Source organism: Trichomonas vaginalis, chromosome V, assembly GCF_026262505.1.
Source record: "Trichomonas vaginalis G3 chromosome V, whole genome shotgun sequence".
NCBI classification, from domain to species: domain Eukaryota; phylum Parabasalia; order Trichomonadida; family Trichomonadidae; genus Trichomonas; species Trichomonas vaginalis.
In genome coordinates this window covers 1,580,874-1,601,942 of record NC_067207.1, presented here as the reverse complement: position 1 = coordinate 1,601,942, position 21,069 = coordinate 1,580,874, and the positions used below count along the sequence as shown (strand labels likewise).

General features: G+C 34.1%; 14 protein-coding genes and 5 pseudogenes across 19 annotated transcripts, besides 6 other annotated features; 13 read left to right on the top strand and 6 right to left on the bottom strand.

Moving 5' to 3' along the window:
- Positions 1-20,068: part of a mobile genetic element that runs on past the window's edge.
- Positions 101-877, bottom strand: TVAGG3_0261840 (uncharacterized protein; the record flags this gene model as incomplete). Its single annotated transcript, XM_051228354.1, has 1 exon — positions 101-877. The coding sequence occupies one exon, from the start codon at positions 875-877 to the stop codon at positions 101-103; it is 777 nt and encodes a 258-aa protein (XP_051098084.1).
- TVAGG3_0261830 (organellar and viral DNA polymerase type B) lies at positions 895-1,328 on the top strand (the record flags this gene model as incomplete). The annotated part of the gene is made up of 1 exon (XM_051228353.1): positions 895-1,328. A coding segment is annotated over one exon (434 nt), but the record flags the coding sequence as incomplete, so codon positions are not given.
- On the top strand, positions 1,609-2,612 carry TVAGG3_0261820 (organellar and viral DNA polymerase type B; the record flags this gene model as incomplete). Its single annotated transcript, XM_051228352.1, has 1 exon — positions 1,609-2,612. A coding segment is annotated over one exon (1,004 nt), but the record flags the coding sequence as incomplete, so codon positions are not given.
- TVAGG3_0261810 (keratin-associated protein family) lies at positions 2,890-3,672 on the top strand (the record flags this gene model as incomplete). The annotated part of the gene is made up of 1 exon (XM_051228351.1): positions 2,890-3,672. A coding segment is annotated over one exon (783 nt), but the record flags the coding sequence as incomplete, so codon positions are not given.
- Positions 4,484-4,926, top strand: TVAGG3_0261800 (annotated as a pseudogene). The gene has a single exon. A coding segment is annotated over exon 1 (443 nt).
- Positions 4,978-5,005: a terminal%2Cinverted (terminal inverted repeat of Mariner transposon ID:TVAGG3_0261780).
- Positions 4,978-6,280: a mobile genetic element.
- On the bottom strand, positions 5,058-6,184 carry TVAGG3_0261790 (annotated as a pseudogene). The gene has a single exon. A coding segment is annotated over exon 1 (1,127 nt).
- Positions 6,253-6,280: a terminal%2Cinverted (terminal inverted repeat of Mariner transposon ID:TVAGG3_0261780).
- Positions 6,738-7,034, top strand: TVAGG3_0261770 (uncharacterized protein; the record flags this gene model as incomplete). The annotated part of the gene is made up of 1 exon (XM_051228350.1): positions 6,738-7,034. One exon carries the CDS (start codon positions 6,738-6,740, stop codon positions 7,032-7,034), a length of 297 nt encoding a protein of 98 aa, XP_051098080.1.
- On the top strand, positions 7,230-7,754 carry TVAGG3_0261760 (organellar and viral DNA polymerase type B; the record flags this gene model as incomplete). The annotated part of the gene is made up of 1 exon (XM_051228349.1): positions 7,230-7,754. The coding sequence occupies one exon, from the start codon at positions 7,230-7,232 to the stop codon at positions 7,752-7,754; it is 525 nt and encodes a 174-aa protein (XP_051098079.1).
- TVAGG3_0261750 (organellar and viral DNA polymerase type B) lies at positions 7,785-8,119 on the top strand (the record flags this gene model as incomplete). Its single annotated transcript, XM_001285281.2, has 1 exon — positions 7,785-8,119. A coding segment is annotated over one exon (335 nt), but the record flags the coding sequence as incomplete, so codon positions are not given.
- Positions 10,053-10,268, bottom strand: TVAGG3_0261740 (uncharacterized protein; the record flags this gene model as incomplete). Its single annotated transcript, XM_051228348.1, has 1 exon — positions 10,053-10,268. A coding segment is annotated over one exon (216 nt), but the record flags the coding sequence as incomplete, so codon positions are not given.
- Positions 12,413-13,039, top strand: TVAGG3_0261730 (organellar and viral DNA polymerase type B; the record flags this gene model as incomplete). The annotated part of the gene is made up of 1 exon (XM_051228347.1): positions 12,413-13,039. The coding sequence occupies one exon, from the start codon at positions 12,413-12,415 to the stop codon at positions 13,037-13,039; it is 627 nt and encodes a 208-aa protein (XP_051098077.1).
- On the top strand, positions 13,087-14,779 carry TVAGG3_0261720 (annotated as a pseudogene). The gene has a single exon. A coding segment is annotated over exon 1 (1,693 nt).
- Positions 14,886-15,452, bottom strand: TVAGG3_0261710 (HNH endonuclease family; the record flags this gene model as incomplete). The annotated part of the gene is made up of 1 exon (XM_051228346.1): positions 14,886-15,452. One exon carries the CDS (start codon positions 15,450-15,452, stop codon positions 14,886-14,888), a length of 567 nt encoding a protein of 188 aa, XP_051098076.1.
- TVAGG3_0261700 lies at positions 15,762-16,639 on the bottom strand (annotated as a pseudogene). Its single transcript has one exon. A coding segment is annotated over exon 1 (878 nt).
- TVAGG3_0261690 lies at positions 16,702-18,066 on the top strand (annotated as a pseudogene). Its single transcript has one exon. A coding segment is annotated over exon 1 (1,365 nt).
- On the top strand, positions 18,760-19,200 carry TVAGG3_0261680 (repellent protein 1 family; the record flags this gene model as incomplete). The annotated part of the gene is made up of 1 exon (XM_001326344.1): positions 18,760-19,200. The coding sequence occupies one exon, from the start codon at positions 18,760-18,762 to the stop codon at positions 19,198-19,200; it is 441 nt and encodes a 146-aa protein (XP_001326379.1).
- TVAGG3_0261670 (uncharacterized protein) lies at positions 19,248-19,484 on the top strand (the record flags this gene model as incomplete). The annotated part of the gene is made up of 1 exon (XM_001326343.1): positions 19,248-19,484. The coding sequence occupies one exon, from the start codon at positions 19,248-19,250 to the stop codon at positions 19,482-19,484; it is 237 nt and encodes a 78-aa protein (XP_001326378.1).
- On the top strand, positions 19,635-19,955 carry TVAGG3_0261660 (uncharacterized protein; the record flags this gene model as incomplete). Its single annotated transcript, XM_001326342.1, has 1 exon — positions 19,635-19,955. One exon carries the CDS (start codon positions 19,635-19,637, stop codon positions 19,953-19,955), a length of 321 nt encoding a protein of 106 aa, XP_001326377.1.
- Positions 19,956-20,068: a terminal%2Cinverted (terminal inverted repeat of Maverick-1B transposon ID:TVAGG3_0261650).
- A 59-nt stretch (positions 20,069-20,127) lies between these two features.
- On the bottom strand, positions 20,128-21,063 carry TVAGG3_0261640 (uncharacterized protein; the record flags this gene model as incomplete). Its single annotated transcript, XM_051228345.1, has 1 exon — positions 20,128-21,063. One exon carries the CDS (start codon positions 21,061-21,063, stop codon positions 20,128-20,130), a length of 936 nt encoding a protein of 311 aa, XP_051098075.1.
- Positions 20,128-21,063: a mobile genetic element.
- Positions 21,064-21,069: the final 6 nt, after the last annotated feature.

Below are 21,069 nucleotides of genomic sequence, written 5' to 3'. Positions count from 1 at the left end.
ACACAATATTTTTCTGTTCTCTTGACTGACATAACTAATTCATTTGTTTCATCAAACAGCAACAACCAAAGTTCATGACCTAATACATAACATTCATACTTTATATTTTTAGCTCTGAGTTCTCTTGTAAGCTGTTGCATTTAATATTTTCTAAAAAGTCAACTTCAACAGTCATTCGCACTGGTGCCTTCAGTTCTACAGGCTCTCCTTGAAAGTCAACAAGTCTGAATTGCATGTCTTTCAAATTATGAGGACTAATGCGAACCCATTTACCTAAATGAGTTGCTATGACAGGAACGTTTGGAATGAACATTGAATTGACTGCATAACAGAAGGATTTATATTCTACTGAACCTTTACTATTAACTCCTGAAATGCCTGTGACATTAGCTATTTTAGACTCAATGTACAAACAATTACCATAACATACGTATGGAACAGATTTCATCTCAATCGTTTTGTCAACACTTTTCAAAGGAAATGTCATATGGTATGCACCCAAAAGAAGTTGTACTCTATGACTCATTCTTGGTATCTTAAACTCCTTCACATAACTGAACTTCAAAACTCCTGCAATAAGTTTAACATTCATTAAGTTTTCTTCGTTCTCCTTGTTTATTGTAGTATTTATGAGCGCATTTAACACTCCAGCTAATGTTTCCATCTTATATTCTACATTATTGTGAAATCTTATTTCGTGCTTCTTTCCATCTATTTCAAACTCCATGAAATCTGTTTCGTCAGTTATAACGAATGAAGCAATAGTATTAAAGTCAACAACTCTGAAAGCAAGCGCCTCATTCTGTAGACCTAAGTTTGTTTGTAGCTTTACTGTCCCGTATTCGTTTGGGTCTGTACTTTGCAAATAGAACAACATTTTATTCTCATTAAAATATGACTATTGCTGCATATGCGTATGAAACAAATGAAGCAAGAAGAGCACATGAACTAGTAAACGAAAACTCAACTTTAACCATTGAAGGCAATGATTTAGTCATTGACGATGGAAAAACTAAAAAAGTCATTGATTTCGATACTTTTAACACTTATGACCCATTCATTACAACAAGCAAGGTTCCCATCATAAATGATGGAACGGTGCAATATATAAATTCTACAGTAGATGCCTCATTAGTGAAAGTACTGAATGTTCTCATTGAATTGTTAAAGAGCTTTCGATTTGACGACAACATTAAATGCCTAAAGAATTTAGTCATGAATGAGAAACAAATTCTCGGCGTTGCTGGTAGCAGTAATGATGTACACCTTATGACATTAGAATATTATAACGAACATAAAGATGAACTGAAAGGAGAGAAGGGTGACACCGGACCACAAGGAATACAAGGAATACAAGGAATACAAGGAATACAAGGACCTCAAGGCGAAAACGGTTTGGATGGAAAGGATGGAAAGGATGGAAAAACTGCTAAATCATGGATATGGGACCTTATAAATACTGGTTTAACAGCTGCTTCATATGGAGTTCTTCAATACCAAATCGGAAAGATATGGGCAGTACTTGGTGAAGAAGCTTTAGATGACGTTAAAAATGCTTTGAACTTCATTTCAAATGGTTCGGATACTATTAAAACTTTATCTGGTTGGATGCAAGAAACAAGGAGTCAAATAGATACTGTAAGACGTATAGCAAACAATGCACGTACGGGATTGGATACTTTACGAGAAGCACAAAATACACTAAAGGAAGCAAATGATATTCTTGGCTCAGTATCAGACATGCATGAAGATTGGCTTAAATGTATTGACAAATCTTTAAAAAATCACAGTCAGTCTATTGCTGACTACAAGAAAAGTATAGATTTTTTACATAGTGCTATGGACGTACATGATGGAAGCATAAGGAACTTACTTAATGCTAACAATAACTTACCAGGAACTATTAAAGCATTTATAAAGTCCTTTGTAAAACCCGGTGCTCTAACATTTAGGTCTTTGAGAGCAAGAGCATTGAAGTCAAGAGATGCAGAAACTCCAGAAGAACCACCAAAACCAACAGCTAATGAAATATTGTTCGAATATTTTCCAAGGTACTCTGTTCTCATTGCATACATTCAAGAAATACTTAAGAAAGCAGACTTGACTTTAGGAGATGATGAAAGTTCTGTATATCTTTCGTTCCAGTTTCAAATAGCAGAACTTTTGAGACAGATATGCTTAATGTATGACAACATCTCTGATTTCACAAGATATGATGACGACCATGACCCCGAACACGGTGAAGAAGAAGTTTTACAAACATCCATTAAGACAGGAAAGGTTTTAACTCAAAGTCTCATTATTGACACCAAAGATGGCGAAGTGGACGTTCTTCAAGAGCTGAAGAAAAATACTTCTTCGGGAGGTGGTGGTAGGCATGAACTTGAAATAAATGAGATAGAAGAGAAATTAGCCGAAAAAGCAGATAAAGAACATAAACACAATATCTCCGATATAAATGAACTTCAAGCTACATTAAATAGTAAAGCAGATAAAAACCATGTTCATTATATAACTTCAGATGAACAGATTATAACGGACTACCATGGATATTTAACACAGGATGAAAAAGTGAAGACGGAAGATGTTAATGAAAGAAGATATAAATACATTCGTGCTAAAGGTTATGACATAAGCTGTACTGTACATTATGACACAGGTAAAGCGCTAGAAGCATTTAGTTATAACGATGAAATTTATGCCTCTACTTTCAATGTTAACGGTGTATTAGTTGAACCAAGATTTACTTTGAGAGTTAAGGCAAAAATAACTTTTGAAGATGCTATTAAAAGTAGAGCCGACAAAGATGAACTTGACGCAACGAACAAAGTTTTGAAATCTCATAAACACAATATCTCCGATATAAATGAACTTCAAGCTACATTAAATAGTAAAGCCGACAAAAATCATACACATAAATCCTTCACTACTGTTAGAGCAGACGACATAATATTGAACTATGATTTGGGTTCAAGTGCACCTTTAGAGAATCCGAGTACAAGCGTAAAAGATACTCTTAACAATTTAGATAAGAGTTGCAGGAATATCGAAGATCATGCCAGAAACTTTGAAGCATATGAACTACCATCAATGTTAGACAGTAAAGCCGACAAAAATCATACACATAAATCCTTCACTACTGTTAGAGCAGACGACATAATATTGAACTATGATTTGGGTTCAAGTGCACCTTTAGAGAATCCGAGTACAAGCGTAAAAGATACTCTTAACAATTTAGATAAGAGTTGCAGGAATATCGAAGATCATGCCAGAAACTTTGAAGCATATGAACTACCCGCAATGCTAGACAAGAAAGCAGACAAAACAGAGCTTCAAACATTAAAGACTCAGATTCTTGAAACATTATATCCTATAGGCTCTATTTATACGTCAATGAACTCAACAAATCCAGCAACAGTTTTAGGTTTTGGTACATGGCAGCAGATTGTAGACAAATTCTTATACTGTGCTAACTCTTCAAAGCAAACAGGAGGTTCGAAGAAAATTACTGAAGCAAACCTTCCACCGCACACTCATACAGGAACTACAAACTTTTCTGGCAACCATAGCCACTCATTAAGAGACCATCCATTATACAACTCAGAGTATGAAGCTGGCAATGATGTTTTATCTCCATCTTATAACAATTCAGCAAAAAAGACTTTTCGACCAACTGAACCAGGAGGAAATCATTCACATACTTTCACAACAAATCCAACAGGCTCGGGTGCAGATTACATGCCACCATTTGTGACTGTATTTGCATGGTACCGCGTTCAATGAACGCGCTTGAGCCTGCTTTGCGGGCTTACCGTCTTGAATAAAATCTTTAACTTTACATAAATGAGCTTGAAAGAAGTATTCGAACAACATCCATGGAGGTCATTTAAGAAATTCAATGAAGCTGCAAAGAGTTGGGGATTTACTAACAGAGCTGAAGTGAAAAGGTTCTTTGACAAAAATGTTGTACATCAAACACAAATAAACCCTTACGACTACTTTTTACCAATTTACTCCAACGCTCCTGACGCATACCAATTTGACACTCTCATTCAAAGCAGAAAAGGAGGACATAAACCATTCCTCATCTTCATTAATGTTAACACTCGTAAAGCATATGCATATCCAATGAAAAATAAAGGAACTCGTGAAGTGTTAAGAGTTTTACAAAAGTTTGTAGCAGAACATAGCCCAAGTACTTTAACATCAGACCAAGACAGTGCATATCTCAGTAATGAAATCACAGATTTTCTCATTAAGCATAACATAACTCACTACACTACTGAAGACCATAACCATAACATACTCGGCATCATTAACCGCTTCATAAGAACGCTCAGAGATTTAAACCAAGAGCGAGACTTTACCGAAGAAACAATGAAACATTTCATCGAAGTTTACAATTCCTCAACACATTCTACAACAGGACATACACCAAATTCAATGACACAACAACAAGAAGAAAAGTATATACAAAAGAAACGAAGCCAAACACAAAATATCAGAAATTCAACACAATTTACCCTCATTCCTGGTACAAAAGTTCGTGTAGTTCTTGACGACAAACCGTTGACAAAGAAACGTTTAAGGTTAAGTCGAAATTATTATATCGTAGACTCTACGCAAGGTAATGGATATCTTATAAAAGCTGCCGACGACTCTATTGCGTTTTACCCTCGACATAAATTAGTCGAAAGTAGTAATGGCAAACTTGCTGAAACCATTGACGAAGCAAAGCGAGGAGTGGTTATTGAAATACTTGACTACAACATAAACGATGACACTTATAAAGTAAGATATGAAGGAGGCGTTGAAGATGTTATACCATCTAAGAACTTGAGAGAGTCGAAGCCAACACATCTGGGTCCATTAGAGCGGGAGTACTGGAAAGACAAAAATATGCCAGAAAGAATAAGAAAATTCTTCTAAACCTTTTCATTAGATGTAAATCAGACATGAACGAGAACAGTCATGATATAGGGTGTCCAAAGGTGTGTTTAGCACAAACCTGAATACTGCGAATAGAAATAAACAAGTTACATATATATAAAGTTTATTTAAATATAATCACCATTGGATTCAATCACGCGTTCGCAGCGATCGATCCAGGCTTGAAAGGCACGCTTTAAATCATCATGAGAAAATTGCTCAAATTGCTCTCTTACAAAATTTTCAAGATCATCTGGACTCGCGAATTCGCGTCCTTCAGCTCTCTTTTTTAGCGTGCCGAATAAATAAAAGTCAGAGGGTGCAATATCAGGTGAATAAATTGGGTTTGTAACAACTTTGACATTGTTTTCCACCAAGTAATTCATTACCTTATGACTTTTGTGAACTCTTGAATTATCAAAATGAATTGCAAACTTTTGTTTTTGTTGTTTGGATTTCTCAAACTCATCAGAATTGATAATTTGAGTAAGAACATTGTCAATTAGATACTGAGCATTCATCGTATTAGGTTTTTGAAGAATATCAATTGCGATGATGCCATTCACGCCCCAAAAAACCGACAACATCATCATTGGTGTGTCAATTTTTTTCTTCGGGAATGTTTGAGGATTTTCATCCTTCGGGATCCACATGATTTTGGCTTCTGTTGCATATTGAACCAAGACTCGTCCCCTGTTACTAAAAAGCGAAACTTCTTGGATTGATACACACCCAATATAGAGAGGAGCTCTTTCGAAGATTGGACTCTAGATTTTTTTTGAACTGAATTAAGGTTGTGCGGAACCCAACGTGTATACGCTAGTTTGTAGTTCAAATAATTGTGCAGATAATAACTGACTGTTGTACGTGGTATCTTTGTCATCTCCTCTATCCTTCTGAGTGATGCTCTTGGGTCTTCATCTAGCGCTTGAAGAATTGCTTTGATTTTTCTTTGATCCGGCGATTTTTTGTCAATTTTTATGATGGGCGCCTTTTTGTTCATGAAGTGATACATCCTAACATGATACGTTACAGTGGAATAGCTAGGAGCATCCATACCGAAGCATTTTACCAATGTATCGTAGATTTTTTTACAGTCTTTGCATTTTTTTGCAAGAGCGAGGATGTTTTCTTTATGATTCATTAAAAAAATGAAAAAAATCCCGCCAAAATTTCCCGCGAAACCGCCTCTTGTCTCAAAATTCATTTTATATCCCGGCATGGCGCCAAAATACAACATACTCATCATATACATATATTCATATTTTTTATTATATATTTATAATCAGCATATATCTCCTTTAATAGTCTCATATAGAGCGCTGTGCTAAACGCACCTTTGGACACCCTATATCATTAATGGTACCATTTATTTTAACATAAAGACGCAAAGCGGCGAGGACGAAGTCCATGACCAAAAATAATGTTTAGGGTAGATGGTTAGATCTAACCTCATTTCTACCCTCATTTTTTGTATTTGACGGGATTAATTCTTGATTTCAGGGATTTTTTGACGAAGTGCAAATCTTCACTTCGTCAAAAATAACAGTTATCTAATGAAAAATGAAAGTTATTTCTTATTTATCTCATGAAAGTTGTTGGAAAATAAGTCCTGGGAAGAGTATTATAAGGCGTTTTGTGAAGAATATAGCAACCGTCGGAATACAGACGGTTGCTTTTTATACAAAATTCATGCAGGAATTCCTGATGAAATCAAACAGGTTAGAGGAACGTATGTAGACCCAAGACTTATAAACTATATAGCAATGTGGGCTTCTCCAAAATATTGCATAGCAGTTGGAAAAATTATGGACTCCATAGACAAGAAAGTTCATGAGAAATTAGATGAAGAAGAACTCGAAGATACAGTAGAGAATGCTAAACCTTTGTTCGAACAAGAAGTTAGAAAAAGGCATGAAAAACAATTAGAACATGAACGTGAGATATGTTATGATTATAGAGATTCTCCATACGAACTAGACCAATGGGAACAAGAAGATTTAAAGAGAGAATTTAGAGAATATGAACTCGCTAAGATAGCATTAGAAGCTGCAGAAAAGAAGTTAAAAGTTTGGGGTCGTTTTGTACAAAAATATTGTGAGTAAATGAACCATTTATTTTTGTCATAAACGACCAAAAAAATAATGTTTATGTTAGAATGTTAGATCTAACACGTTTTCTAACCACTTTTCTAACATGGTCTAAAACTCTCGAAAATCATGAATTTTTGACATTTCCTTATGAAAGAAAAATAACGCTAATTTTTTTCTAAGAAAAATTTTTATTTTGTATGTAAAGATATGATTTCAACAATCGGCACAACAACAATTCAAACAACAGCACCAAACTCGTTAGTCATGAATCCAACATCTATGTTAGTAGAAATGAAAAGCTTCATTCCTTCTTCATATACTTTTGAAACAGAAATCCAGAAGATAAAGCAAGAACTTTTAACAAGTAATTTAGACTGTAGTGCGAACGATGAAACAAATGAAGAATATCTTTATGAAATGCAGGACATTATTGACCATTTGCCTAAACTACCTGAAATCCAACAACAAAAACTCACTATTCCTGAATTCGACGAAATTGAAGTGAAACCAACTGACTCAGTAGAAATTAAGAAATTCATACGAAAGGTAAATTATGAATTCCTTGGTTTTCATTGCAACCATAAGGTTCTGGACAAAGATTGCGATATGGTATATAAGAATGTTTCTGACATATATAAATCTGAAGAATTTAAGACCTACGACAACTTTGTTTCGTTAGTTGCTGAATGTGTTTGGGAAATAAGAGATAAAGATAGAAGAGGCAAAGTATAGAACAAACAAATAAGACCCGCTATGTTTGAGATGAAGAGAGCAATTGACGCTTTAGTTGTTTTAGCTGGTTTTATTTCAATGTATAACGCAAAAATGAACCCGCAATGTTCAAAATGTAAGGCAGCAATTAGGAAATATAACTACTCCAACAAAGAGATAGAAAGAATGAGAAACGACTATGCAGACTTAAAGAAAGAAGCAGAAAAGCCAGCAGAAGATAAAATGGACATGTTAGAATTTCTGAACAAAAACTATCCAACTGCTGACGATTTCCTATTATCTGACGTCAAGAAGAAGTATAAAGAAACCTTCGGCATAGTTAAAACATTCGATGTACTAAAAGAAGAAATAGAAGCTACAAAACTGTTTAAAGTCATGAACCATCGCAACATATACCATGTAAAACGCTTGTAAATAGTTATGTTAGAAAAGAGGTTAGAAAACGTGTTAGATCTAACATGTTAACATAAACATTATTTTTGCTGAATTCAGCACAAAATTCTGAGTAAAATGACATATGGCACGTGTCAAACCGTTGAGTTTTCACAAATTTTAAAAATTGCTGCGGAAAGTTCGTCAAAAAAGTGAAGGTTCCCGATGGTTTCAAACCGCCATACTTTACATGAAGATAGTTTACAATGTCAACTAAATATCATGTACGATAGAAACGGTTATGTAAAGTTTACATTTTGTAAAGTTTTGTCCTGATTCAAGACAAGTCTTGTATTTTTTCAGAACAAGTCTTGTATTTTTTCAGAACAAGTCTTGTATTTTTTCAAGACAAATCTTGTCCTGATTCAGAACAAGACTTGCACTTTTTAGTCAGTTTTTCTTGTAAAGTTCTCAAATTTGAGAACAATTGTCCTGATTCAAGACAAGTCTTGTATTTTTTCAGAACAAGTCTTGTATTTTTTCAGAACAAGTCTTGTATTTTTTCAAGACAAATCTTGTATTTTTTCAAGACAAATCTTGTCCTGATTCAGAACAAGACTTGCACTTTTTCAGGAAATCCTATCGTCTAACTTTACAAATGTCACTTTTTCAACATGATTGCATTTTGGTCGGGGAACAACTTTCTCTCATTTTGTCACTTTTTTTCTATCGTCGTGTTTTGTCACTTTTCCTTCGGGGTGTGTGTCAGAAAATATCCAAAATCTTTATAGCCTCGTATCTCCTTCAATTCTTGACGGTTTGACATGTATGACACACCATTCAATTCAGAATTATGTGCTGAATCTTATGACCTTCATTTGTTCGTGACTTCTTTTCACATATGTAACCATGAATTTTTAACATTTCTTTAACACAGAAAAATAAAGTTAGTTTTATTTTTATTTATTTTTTTATTTTGTATGTAAAGACAGATATGTCAACATTAGAGAACACAACAACTGCTATCGTTCATGAAGCCATAAATGAAGAATACGAATACATACAGTATAACAAACAGTTACGTCTCATTCGTTCAGTCAAAGATGACATGTACCAAATGCAAAGTATAATGAATGCTCTTCGTTCTACAAAGCAAGCATATCATTGGTTTGAAAACCAACAGACAAAAGAACTTTTAGAAGAATTTCCTCATATGTTTGCTACCCTCGAAAAACCGGGGGAAGAGATTCCGTATGAAAATCGCAAGAATTTGGCTCCTGGTTTGAAAGGTTATTATATTCATAGACTTTTAGTAAACGCTGTAGCAATGTGGGCTTCACCTCGTTATGCTTGTTATATTTTCATGATGTTAGATGAACTATATAAAGCAGAACGTGGAGAGATGGAAAAGAAACTTCAAGCAAAAGATGAAGTCATTGAATCCAAAGACAAAAGCATACAGAAAAGAATACCGCGTTCAGTACCAAAAGGAAAGGAAAAGAACTATAAGTATATGATTTATACTGAAGAGTTGGAGAAAGAAGAAGATAAAGATATGGTTATGTTGCATTTAGTCAGAAGAAACAACAAAAGCTTTTACGACCTTGCTAAAATATATAAATCTGACAGAAACTGGTTCTATCGTGAAAACTTACCGATTTCAATGACACCGAATGAGCAAATAAAAGAAATTGTCAAAAATACTCTTCCTCAAACACACTATGACATCAAAGGTTGCACAATACTTACATTCAAAGAAGACTTACCATTACTGAAGGAAAAAATAACAGAATATTTCGATAACTTCAAAGAGGAAGAATGAAGTCACGACAACATTAACGAAGAAGTCACGACAACATTAACGAAGAGAGAATGAGGTGAAAAAACAGGTGAAATCTCACCTCTTCACCAAAAATATATTTTTGGTTAAATAGCTTCAGGGTCTATTTCTTCAACCATTTCACTTCCTTCGTCAATGTCAATAGAAGCTTCTTCAACCTTTGGTAAGAATTTCTGTATAACATCTTTGTTCGTTATTGTCTTCAGAGATGAAGGATAATATTTCACAGATGTTTCACCCTTCTTATATTCTTTCTGTTCGGAAAGATTTAAAGCAATACTGAAGAAGTCAATATTAGAGTTCTTTATAACAGTATAATGAGTATATTTGACATTCACGAAGAAACTCTTTTGTTTCAAAACTACTGCTAACTCTTGTGAAGTATAACGTTTGCGGTCAATGACGATAGCTAATGGTCTGACATACTGACCAAACTTAGATTCTTTCACAAACTTCTTGTTAAAGATAACATTAACGTTTGCAGAACCATTGAACTCATTCTTGATGGCAGTAGCGAGAGCATTGTATGAAAAGAACTTGCAATCTTGCATGTGTTTCATTAAAATAAAAATATTAAATTATTTTGAAAAATAACTTAAAAAAATCTAATCTAATTTTTTCAAAAAATATTTTTTATCCGATAGAAAAGATGACAGAAAAATTAACTTTTTACATAGCGCCAGACCCTTCTTGCCCACATCCTTTTAAGCCACAATATATAGACATAGAACTAAATAGAGAAAGCGAAATTCCACAATATATATACATAGAACTAAATAGTGAAGGCGAAATTCTACAAACAGAAGAAAGCGAAATTCCACAAACATATAGAGACCTAGATAACGAAAATGGATATGCGCTATTCTGGTTAGATTGTCCTTATAAAATGTATGGAAAAAAGGCTTTATATGAAGAATATAGAAAATATTGTCATGAAAACGATATAAGACCAAGCTCTAGAGAAAAATTCTATGCTGGTATAAAACATCTTTTCGAAGTTCGGAATGGCAAATATATAAAGAAATAATTTTTCTAAGTTTATTTTTTCGAAAAAATATTTTTTTATTTCCTACTAAAGATGTATCGGAAGTTGTCTAAGTTAGAACACTCGGAAATAAAACAACTTCTTACAGAAGCTAATATAGATGTTGCAAAACATTACGCGACAAACAAAAAAGCACTCGCTGACTTCATTAAAGACTACAATGGTGCAATAAGTTATGATAGAATTCATGAGTTCATAAAGCCGCAACGCGGCGAGGACGAAGTCCATGCAAGAGCATTTCCTTTAAATGACATTGCTATTGACTTATATCATAGACGTTCAGTACCTCATGAAGTAAGAAGAGAAATGTTTGACATAACAAATGCAAACGTTGGTGAAACAAGAAGAAGAGACGACACACTGAAACAACAGAGAAGAGAGATGTTTAAAAGTGCTATAGAACAAGTTCGCAAAGCTAACGATGTCATTCGTTCCATTGACGACAAACCAAAAGAAGGTGAGAGATGGTTAAAGAAAGATGAAGAGAATAGGAAGAGGAATGTTAAGACAGGCAATAGACTCATTGACTTTAACATCGAAGCTTTAGATGAACCAAACAGAGACTACTTACACAAACATTTCGGTAAGGTTTTCATGAGACTCTTAGAGAAGATTAAAATAAACTCCCAACAAAGATGGATGGTATGTTATAAACTTGGTGGAAAGTATGAATGTTCTACGTTAAACCTCAATAATATTGGAACATTACTACATCAGCTCTTGAAGGAGAACTTTATATCAGAGATAGAAGCAAATGCTGCAGGTATTGTTGAAATGCACTATGACTTCTTCTTGACAAACATAAAGAATCTTACTGAAATAAAGATGTATGATTTAACAGAATATGAAGGCTTAACGATGTCAGATGTAAAGAAAGGCAAACCAAAAAAGAGACCATATAGAGATGAAAGCACACTGACAAATGACCAGAAAGCCATTTTGGAAGCTCTTAAGCAAACAGGAAACCCAGCACTTATAGAAAGCTTTTGGAAAGATAATGGTGAAAAGAAGTTTTATAAGAAGAGAAGCGGTCAGTTCTGGAAGTATCTTTGCACATTACCTATAAATCTTGAACGCTACCAAATCTTCAATGAACTGAACAAAAGAACTGCAACACTTATGACAGAAGACAATTGTTTCGTTTATGCTTGCATTCAGGCTGGAGTAGATGGAGAGACTATTGACCACATGAGAGAAGTCATTCGTGTTAGAGACTTTCCTCAAAGTAAAGTACAAGAAATTTCTGACACAACAGGTATAGCATTTAATGTTACCATTGGTTACTTCAATGACTCAAGATATAATGAAATAAAGAGATACATACCAAAAGAATGTGAAACTGTTCGAACTATTGACTTACTTCTTGTTGAAGACCACTACATGCTAAATGAAAGACTTCCAATGACAACATATTTCATTCGCAACTATATAGAAATCTTGAAGGAGTGTGGTGGAATGAACATTGAGAAACAGATGAAGATTTATACAAAGAGAGAAGATAAATATGTAGTTCGCATGGATAGAACTACACCGCTATGGGATGTTATGAAAACATTGTGGGAGTGCAAATATTTCGAACCTATTTCTTATGGAGAACTTTTCACATATACGACTGACTTATATAAACAGAACCTTGCACCATTTAAAGATTTGACATATGCTCCAAAGTATTGTGTACAACTGAAGAAGAAAGCAGAGTCAAAAGAAGTAAATAAAGCTAAATGTAAGTTCATTCCTGAGCACGTTTTCTTTGCTGACTTTGAGTGTAGCACAGACGGCTTTCATAAAGCTTTTAACATCTGTTATGACAGTGAAGATGGTTCAGTGAGTGAAAGCATTTGGGGTCAGAACTGTGCAACAGAATTTTTGGAGCGACTTCCTGACAAGAGTTTAATATATTTCCATAACCTCAGTTATGATATAAACTTCATCTTAAGACACATGACAGAAGTGAAAGGAACTCCCATCATTAAAGGTTCACGAACAATGCAAATAACTGGCTTATATAAAGGAAGGAAATTATTATAAAAGACTCTTACAGTGTTATAAATAAGAAGCTTAAACTATTTCCTGCTATGTTTAACTTACAAACAGGAAAAGAAGTATTTCCATATAACTACTACAGCAGTGTTTTGTTAGCAAATGACAACAGAACTGGTGTCATTTCTGAAGCATGTAAGTTTGTAAAAGATATTGAAACGTTCATGAAAAACATAGATTCCATCAAAGGTTGCAGAATAGATGAGAACCACTTCGACTTAGAAAAGTATAGCACATTTTATTGCAAACAAGATGTAAGAATTTTAAGAGAAGGTTTTGTTAAGTTCCGCAATGACATATTGAAAGAATTTGATTTAAACGTTTATGAATACGTTAGTATTTGTTCTATTGCTAACAAATTATTTGAGAACAGAGTGTACTTCCCGAATGGAAATTTATATGACCTCTCAAATAAACCAAGAGAATTTATTTCACGCTGTATTCAAGGTGGAAGATGTATGCTGTCAGATAACATGAAACAAAAGAGCGAAAAGAAACTCATTGCTGACTTCGATGCTGTTTCATTATATCCATCAGCTATAGCAAGACTTTATACTTTAGAAGGAATTCCAAAAGTATTGAAGGATGAGATGTTAAGCACAGAGTATCTCATGAGACATTTATTCGATGACGACCAAAAGGAACCCATTGGTGAAAAGTTTATGTCTGGCTTCTTTGTTCTCATTAAGATAACAGAGATTGGTATACCCAGACACTTTCCTTTAATAGTTTGTGACCCTGAACTAAATCCAGAACTTAACGTTCCCAGAAGTTCAAACACTTGCTGTTTAATGTATGTTGACCATATAACATTACAAGACCTCATAAAATATCAAGGTGTCAAATGTGAAGTGTTGCAAGGATACTATTACGATGGAAACAGAGATATTAGAATAAGAGATGAAGTAAAGAAGTTGTTTGAGTTAAGGTTAAAGTATAAGAAAGAAGGAAATCCTTTGCAAGAAAATATAAAGCTCATTCTGAACAGTATTTATGGTAAAACTATTCTATCTCCTATTGAGTCAAAAATAACCATAGTAAATGACAAAGATGCTATAAGATATGCCATCAGAAACTACAACCATATAGTGAAGTTCGAAGGTTTGGATGGTTCAGATAAAACTATTTTCAAGCTAACGAAAAGCATTTGCAGACACTTTAACTTCTGTCCACTTGGTGTTAAATATTCTATCTATGTCGAAGAGAATAATGTGAAGTATTCTGTACTGCTGAAGATATGGGACTTCAAATATTTTACCAGGACTGTGATAGCATGCATATTTTCAATGAAGACATACCAAAGCTTGCAGCAGAGTTTAAGAAGAGATACGGTCGCGAACTTATGGTAAAACATTAGGTCAGTTCCATTCTGACTTCGCAGAAATAACACCTGGAAAACAAAGTTTAGCATACAAGTCAATATTTTGTGGAAAGAAGACTTACATAGACTTACTCACGAATGATTTAAATGAAGTTGCATTCCATGCACGTTGTAAAGGTGTAAAACAAGACGTTCTTGCTTTAACAGCTAATGAAATGTTTCCTGAAGCTATACAATGCTATTACAATGAAGATAAGAACATTCACATACCTGTTGGAACATATGACAAAGACTCTGAGTTCAGTTTAATGAAACTTTACAAAGCACTTCATGATGGTCAAGAGATTGGATTTGACTTATGTAAGTCTTCTAGTCCTTGCTTTGTGAAAAGTTTAACTTCTCAATAACGACTAAAACAAGCTTTATTCGTAAGTTGAAGTTCTGAGGTCATTTATTTTTGTCAGCAATGAGGTCATTCGTGATAAAAATAATGAGGTCATATATTTTTGTCATTTATGTATAACCATTGTCTCTCTTAAACTTTGCAATAGACAGCTTTGTTCTTCTTCCTTCTACATCTGTAATGTTTATATAATCTTTGCTATACTGTCTTAAGACATTCATTCGTCTGTATTGAGTTCCCATGAAATAGTAAAAGACATCTTCACTTGGGACATAGTAGTATTTTCTTAACGTGTGATATGAGTATTGTATAATTTCAACAGCGTCTTCAGGAAGAGAGTCAACAATGTCAAACCAATAGCCATTTGAACCAGAAATATTTCTCATGTTTTCTCTTCTTGTCGTCCATCTTAAGTTCGAGATATGAAAGTCTCCTCTGTCTCTGTTTATATGGTCTACTTCACGAAGTCCTTCAGGGTTCGGAATGAAAGTTTCTGCAACTATTCTATGTTTCATCAGCTTGTGTTTGTTTAAATTTACACAAATATAACCATCTCCTTGGTCAAACTCACTAACAACTCTTTTATTGCTTATACGTCTAATTGGATAAGGGTACTCTGAAAAGATTTCATAGTCATTGTCATGTTCGAGTGTTTGCCAATGTCCTTCACCTTCCATGCCTTTCACTCAAATAAAAATTTTCAGAAAAAAATAAAACTAGCGTAGATTTTACAAACTGCGATGTAGAGTTTAAGAGTTGTGCTTCAATGTAGAGACAGTCCTTATGGTCTGGAGGTAAGAACACTGGGCAGTTATGGTCATGAGTGGAGAACATGTCTATCCAAAACTCACGATTGAAGCCAGTTAATTTATAGTATTTAGGGTTAGGAAGTGGTGAAGTTCTTGTATGACCAATGAACTCATTTTCAACTCCCTTACTTAAGTTTGAATATAATATAGCTTGCTTTCTATCCCAAATGCCAGGTGTTACAATCTTTGAAAATTCATTTTTCCTCGGAAGCATTGCATCATAATTGAAAACATTCTTGAAATCTTCATTGGTTCAGAGATTTGAAATCTTATACGTAATGGATTTTCTTTCTCTTTAGCTACTTCATTGAATGGTGAATATATAACAAACTGACAGTCATGAGTTCCATCTTCATTTTCATTAAATTCATAATGAAAGTCTATAAGTTGTGGCTGACTACCTTCTTCTTTCAGTTGTGCAAGAAACTCACGTAAAGGCTGTAAAGTTTGTACTTCAATGTTGAACTTTTTCTCGAACATCTCATTAAATGAAATCATACATTGCAACAATGTTGTATCGTCTTTAAAGTATTTGTATATGTGAATGTTTTGGGCGCTTAAAGACTGTTCGTCATTTTCTATCTCGACTTGAAGTATAAAGTCAACCTTTCTGAAAGCACGTGTTATATACATAGATGTTATGCCAATGTACTTCTCTTCATTTATGTTCACAATCCAGTCTGTTGGAAACTTAAACGTTACTCTGTTCCCCTTTATTTTGACGTCAGGGTTTTCACTACTGAACGCAACAGTTAAAGGTATTTGTCTATACATTTAATTCGGATAAAAATAAACCATTTACTCTTTCTTTGCTTCAGCTTCTTTAGCTTTTGCTTCAGCTTCTTAGCTTTTGCTTCTTCTCTAGCTTTTTCGCCAGCAAACGTGGGTTCTTTCTGTCTTCCAGCAGCTAATGCAGCAAGTTGTTTTTCACTAAGTTTTCTCTTTGGTCTCTCTGGCTTTTGTTCTTGTTTTTGTTCCTTCAGTTCGGATAAAATTTGCTCGCGAATTTCTTTCTTCAATGCTTCAACATCTATGACCCCTTGGGTCTTGTCCATATGACTTGTCTGAGTCATTTGACTGCAGATAAAAAAAAAATTAAAACTTTAACCGATGTAAAATGAGCTTGTCAAAATCAGAGCGAGAGTCTATTATATTAAATGACGCAAGAGGAATACAACATCCTTTCTATTACGTAAGTCAGAGTAAAGATGGTAAAATATACGTAAGAAAAAGAAAGGTTCCATTAGCGAATGCAGAAAGCGACAACATTAAGGTGTATGGCACCGAGGGCGAAGCCCATATAAAACCTTCTATTCAAACTGAAAAGTCAATAGAACCAGAAGAAAAGAAGCCAGATGTACTTTCAATAACGAACCAAGAGCTTATTGCAAAGTTCGTGAATTTCATTGAAAAACAAACCGAGTCAAAGAACCCTGACCCACCAGTGAAAGAAGTTGAGACAAAAGAGAATGTACAGTTCATTGAAAATGTCAAGAAACAACTTCCACCACGAATGCCAAGAAGAAGAGTGAGAATAATGAAGTAAATAGATATTTTTATCCGAAGTAAATACATGCAGAACGAACAGTTAAACGAATTTACTCCAGCAGAGCATATTCATCAGATTCGCTCATATTTCGATATCATAGACAATGCAGTTCAAATTGGTGACACTAATAGAAAATATTCTGACGCAAAGATTCCATCACAACCTGGAACTGCTAAAGATAACACATGGGTAACATTCAATCTCTCACCTCCTGGTGAAAATATGTTGGACCTTTACAATACATTCATTACGTATAAAATGGAAGGTCAATTTATTGTAGATAAAGAAATTGGTTCAGGTTCCAATAAAACAAACCCACCAGGATTTTGGATTGGTTTCGATGACGCTTTCTATGCAGTTGCTGGATATCAAATCCTTGCAAATGGTCGTATCGTATATTCTCAAGACAACGCAAGAGAAGAAGCATATATAACTTCAAACTCACAAACTACCGAACAAATAAAGAAAGTAGATGTTTTCTCAAAGACTCGACATGAAGATGTATGGAGTCATTCGGGAACATGCAGAACAGGACAAATTGTTAGTGGTCCAATTACAGCAGGAAAATCATTTGATTTTAAGCTTCGTTTAAGAATTCCTGTTAGAAGATTCCTTCCATTAGAAGCTATTCGATTTATTCCAGCTTTTGCAGGAAACATTCAGCTTAAAGTAAAGTTCAGTAGCGACGCCTTACAATGCACATCTATATCTGTAAATGATATCATTGCTTTCAATCCAACTCTTAAAGTTGCATTTGCTTCAGATTCAAATCCACCGACAAATAAATTTGTTCCATGGAATGAACCATTCACTATGATAACGAAGGCAGTAGAAGCTAGTGGAACAGTTACTATTACAACTGTAACCAGCAACTATTTCGAACAAAGATGGATTTTAATGAATGTTTCATTCATCCAAAGTCATTCTCTTTAGACCCTAACATTTATACAGAACTTGTAGAACATTATACAAACGAGGCTTTATGTTTTCCTGTTAAAGTTATGGATTGGATTCCTATGGACGGTTCATTCTCAAAGAATACAGATAGTTCAAGTGCAACATTTACAGCAGCTTATACGCCTATTAATGTTAAAAGTATTTGGGCACTATTTAGAAAGAAAGACAACTATTATGTTAATTTTGAGAATCCTAAGTTTAAATATCTTCAGCTTTCCATGGGAGCTTATGGAAATATGCCTGCAGAACCTGAAAAATCATATGGACCTGTATTTTATGAAATGGTTGCGAACGCTTGCAATACAAACAATGATATGATGGATTTAATGAAGATGTTATGAGGTCATTGGTGGATGATGGTAGTGTGGAACATAAATGGGATAGCTATGACAACACACATTTCTTATGTGGTTTTCCAACAGAAGTGGACTTTTGCTTCCAGCAAGGTCAAACATCTACTGCTCCAATAACATACAAATTGTCTGTTAAAGGACCTATTGAACTAGCAACTGAAAATGTACCAAAGCCACTTATTGGATTTATGAGGGATTGTTGCTTTGCCATTCAGGTGCGTGCTAATGGAATCCCAATAATAAGATTAGATGACTATAACTTAGCTACGGACGACAGTGAGGAATAAGGATGAACGTTTATTTTTAAAGCTTATAAATGAGTTCTTCATCAAGCTCTCGCGAACCTTCACCATCTATGAAACAAACTTTACCAAACGATTATGGAGCACCTATTGAATATTTCTTACGAGCTGCACAATGGCAAAGAGCAGTCTCACCAAGGTTAGGTGTTCCACCAGCTCCTGTCAAAAATAGCATTTGGTCAAGTCCTTATATAAGATATGGTCTCCCACTAGGTTTGCTAGCTACAGCAGGAGCAGTTATGATGTTGAAAAGAAATAAAGCAAATGTTGTAAATAATACTGAAGTAGCTGAAGTTAAACAAACTCCAATGCCTTCACAAGCAAAACCTTCAATGACTCCTGAACCTATGGAAGTACAAACTCCTGTTCAAAAGTCAACTCCTAAACCGACTCCAACATTTAAACCAGAACCTACTCCTCAAATAAATCGTAAAACTCCTGCGTTTCCTTACTGAAAAATAACGTTATTTTTATTTAATATTAAAATTTTTATTTGATTGAAATGACGACTAAAGTCACTGAAGCAATGAAACAAAAGTTTTTGGTAGAATACATTAAATCAGGAACTATTCCAGAAGGTTTTTACATTCATACTATGAAGGATGGTAGAGTTCAGTTTAGAAAGATAAAGCAACCATTAGATAGAGAAGGTATATTAAGGAAGATTAAACTTCATGAGGACAACATTGCTGAACTTAAGAAGAAGTTAGAAGAGTTGGAGAAAGGAAGAGAGTTATAAAGCAATGAATTCAACAGGGTGAAAAAAGAGGTGAGATCTCACCACTTCACCTAAATTTATTTTTGCGCTATGTTTTCATACGTGTGAGGGTGGTGATATCATTAATTTTTAAGTTTATTTTTAAATAATTTTTTATTTTATTTTATATAAATGACGAAAACTATTGAGATAACAAACTACAACGGTCATGAGTTCAAGAATTTGTTCTTCGTTCCTCGTGAAAATACATTCTATCAGATACGAGGGAGAAAGGGTAAAGTTAGTTTGAGCGTTTATGAAGGAATGAAGAATGGAAAGTTTATACAAGCATACGATACAAACGGTAAACGTGTTTCATTAGCTTTGTCAAAACTTACTAACATTCATTTTGACAGTGATTTTGACCTATATGAAGAAGAAAGTGAGTCAGAAGATTATGAGCTGTTATGTGAAGCACAGCAATGGGAGGAGTTGCAATACTTTTGTAAGTGAGAACGTTTATTTTTACATTAATGAAGTCATTAGTGGTTGGCGGTTTGTAAATATTTAAGGTTAAGTTAGTGTTGTCGTTTGTGTTGTAAAATATACGTTACTGGTTTTGTAAATATTTAAGGTTAAGTGGTGTACGGAGGCGCGCAGTGCCTCAGTACACGACTTAGCCATACTAACTAATGTTAATGGCGAATAAATAAGTAACGTTTCCTTTTGAATATTCCAGATGCTCGATTTCGTATGAATATGGATATGGGGCAAATGAAGGGCGACTGAATTTTTCCTTTAATGGTTGAATTTTTGGGTCAGTTGGTTTATTTAATATCTTGAAATCCTTTTTAAAATCTTTTTGCTTCTTTAATGTTTGAAATGGATATAATAAAGTGAATGATGAAGGATTAACTGAAGGAGGAGGTACTACCGTTGGAGGTTTTGGTGTTGTAAGTGGTTTAATTTTATCCGCTTTGATTTTGGATGATGAAGTTTTGGATTTCATTCCTCCCTTCATTAATTCTGGATGTATTCTATTCATTTGTTTTAAATATGCTGTATATAAAGGCTTGATATACTTTCCCGCTTCGAGTTTATGTTGAAGGATGAATTCCAAAAGTTGATCTTCATTTAAAAGTCGGGCTGAATATGGTTTAACTAATGAATCATAAATTAAAGCTTGTGCATCATTTATGGTCTGAAGGACCTGGGTGTTTTGCACCTTTAGCTGTTGAACATTTGCTACTTTAGAGCTCGGCTTTTTCTTCTTTTGTTTTTGTTCCTTTGGCTTTTGCGGCTCAGGATTATATAATTTATATAATTCAACAATATCTTCTTCTGTTAATACTTTATTTTTGAAATCTTTCAACTGTTTAAGTTGTGATTTAGTTTTTCCCTTTGTATATTCATTATTTTTAATTTTGTCTTTAATTTCAGAAATTATTTTATCATGATATTTCAAAATTTCATTTTTATAATACGAATAATAATAATCCATATCATCACCCGTTATATTTTTATTATGTTTTTGGAGATATGATTTTAATTCATAATAATTAAGAAAATTTTGATTAAGTACTAAATCATCAATTAAATTTTCTAAATCTGCGTTATCCATTTATAT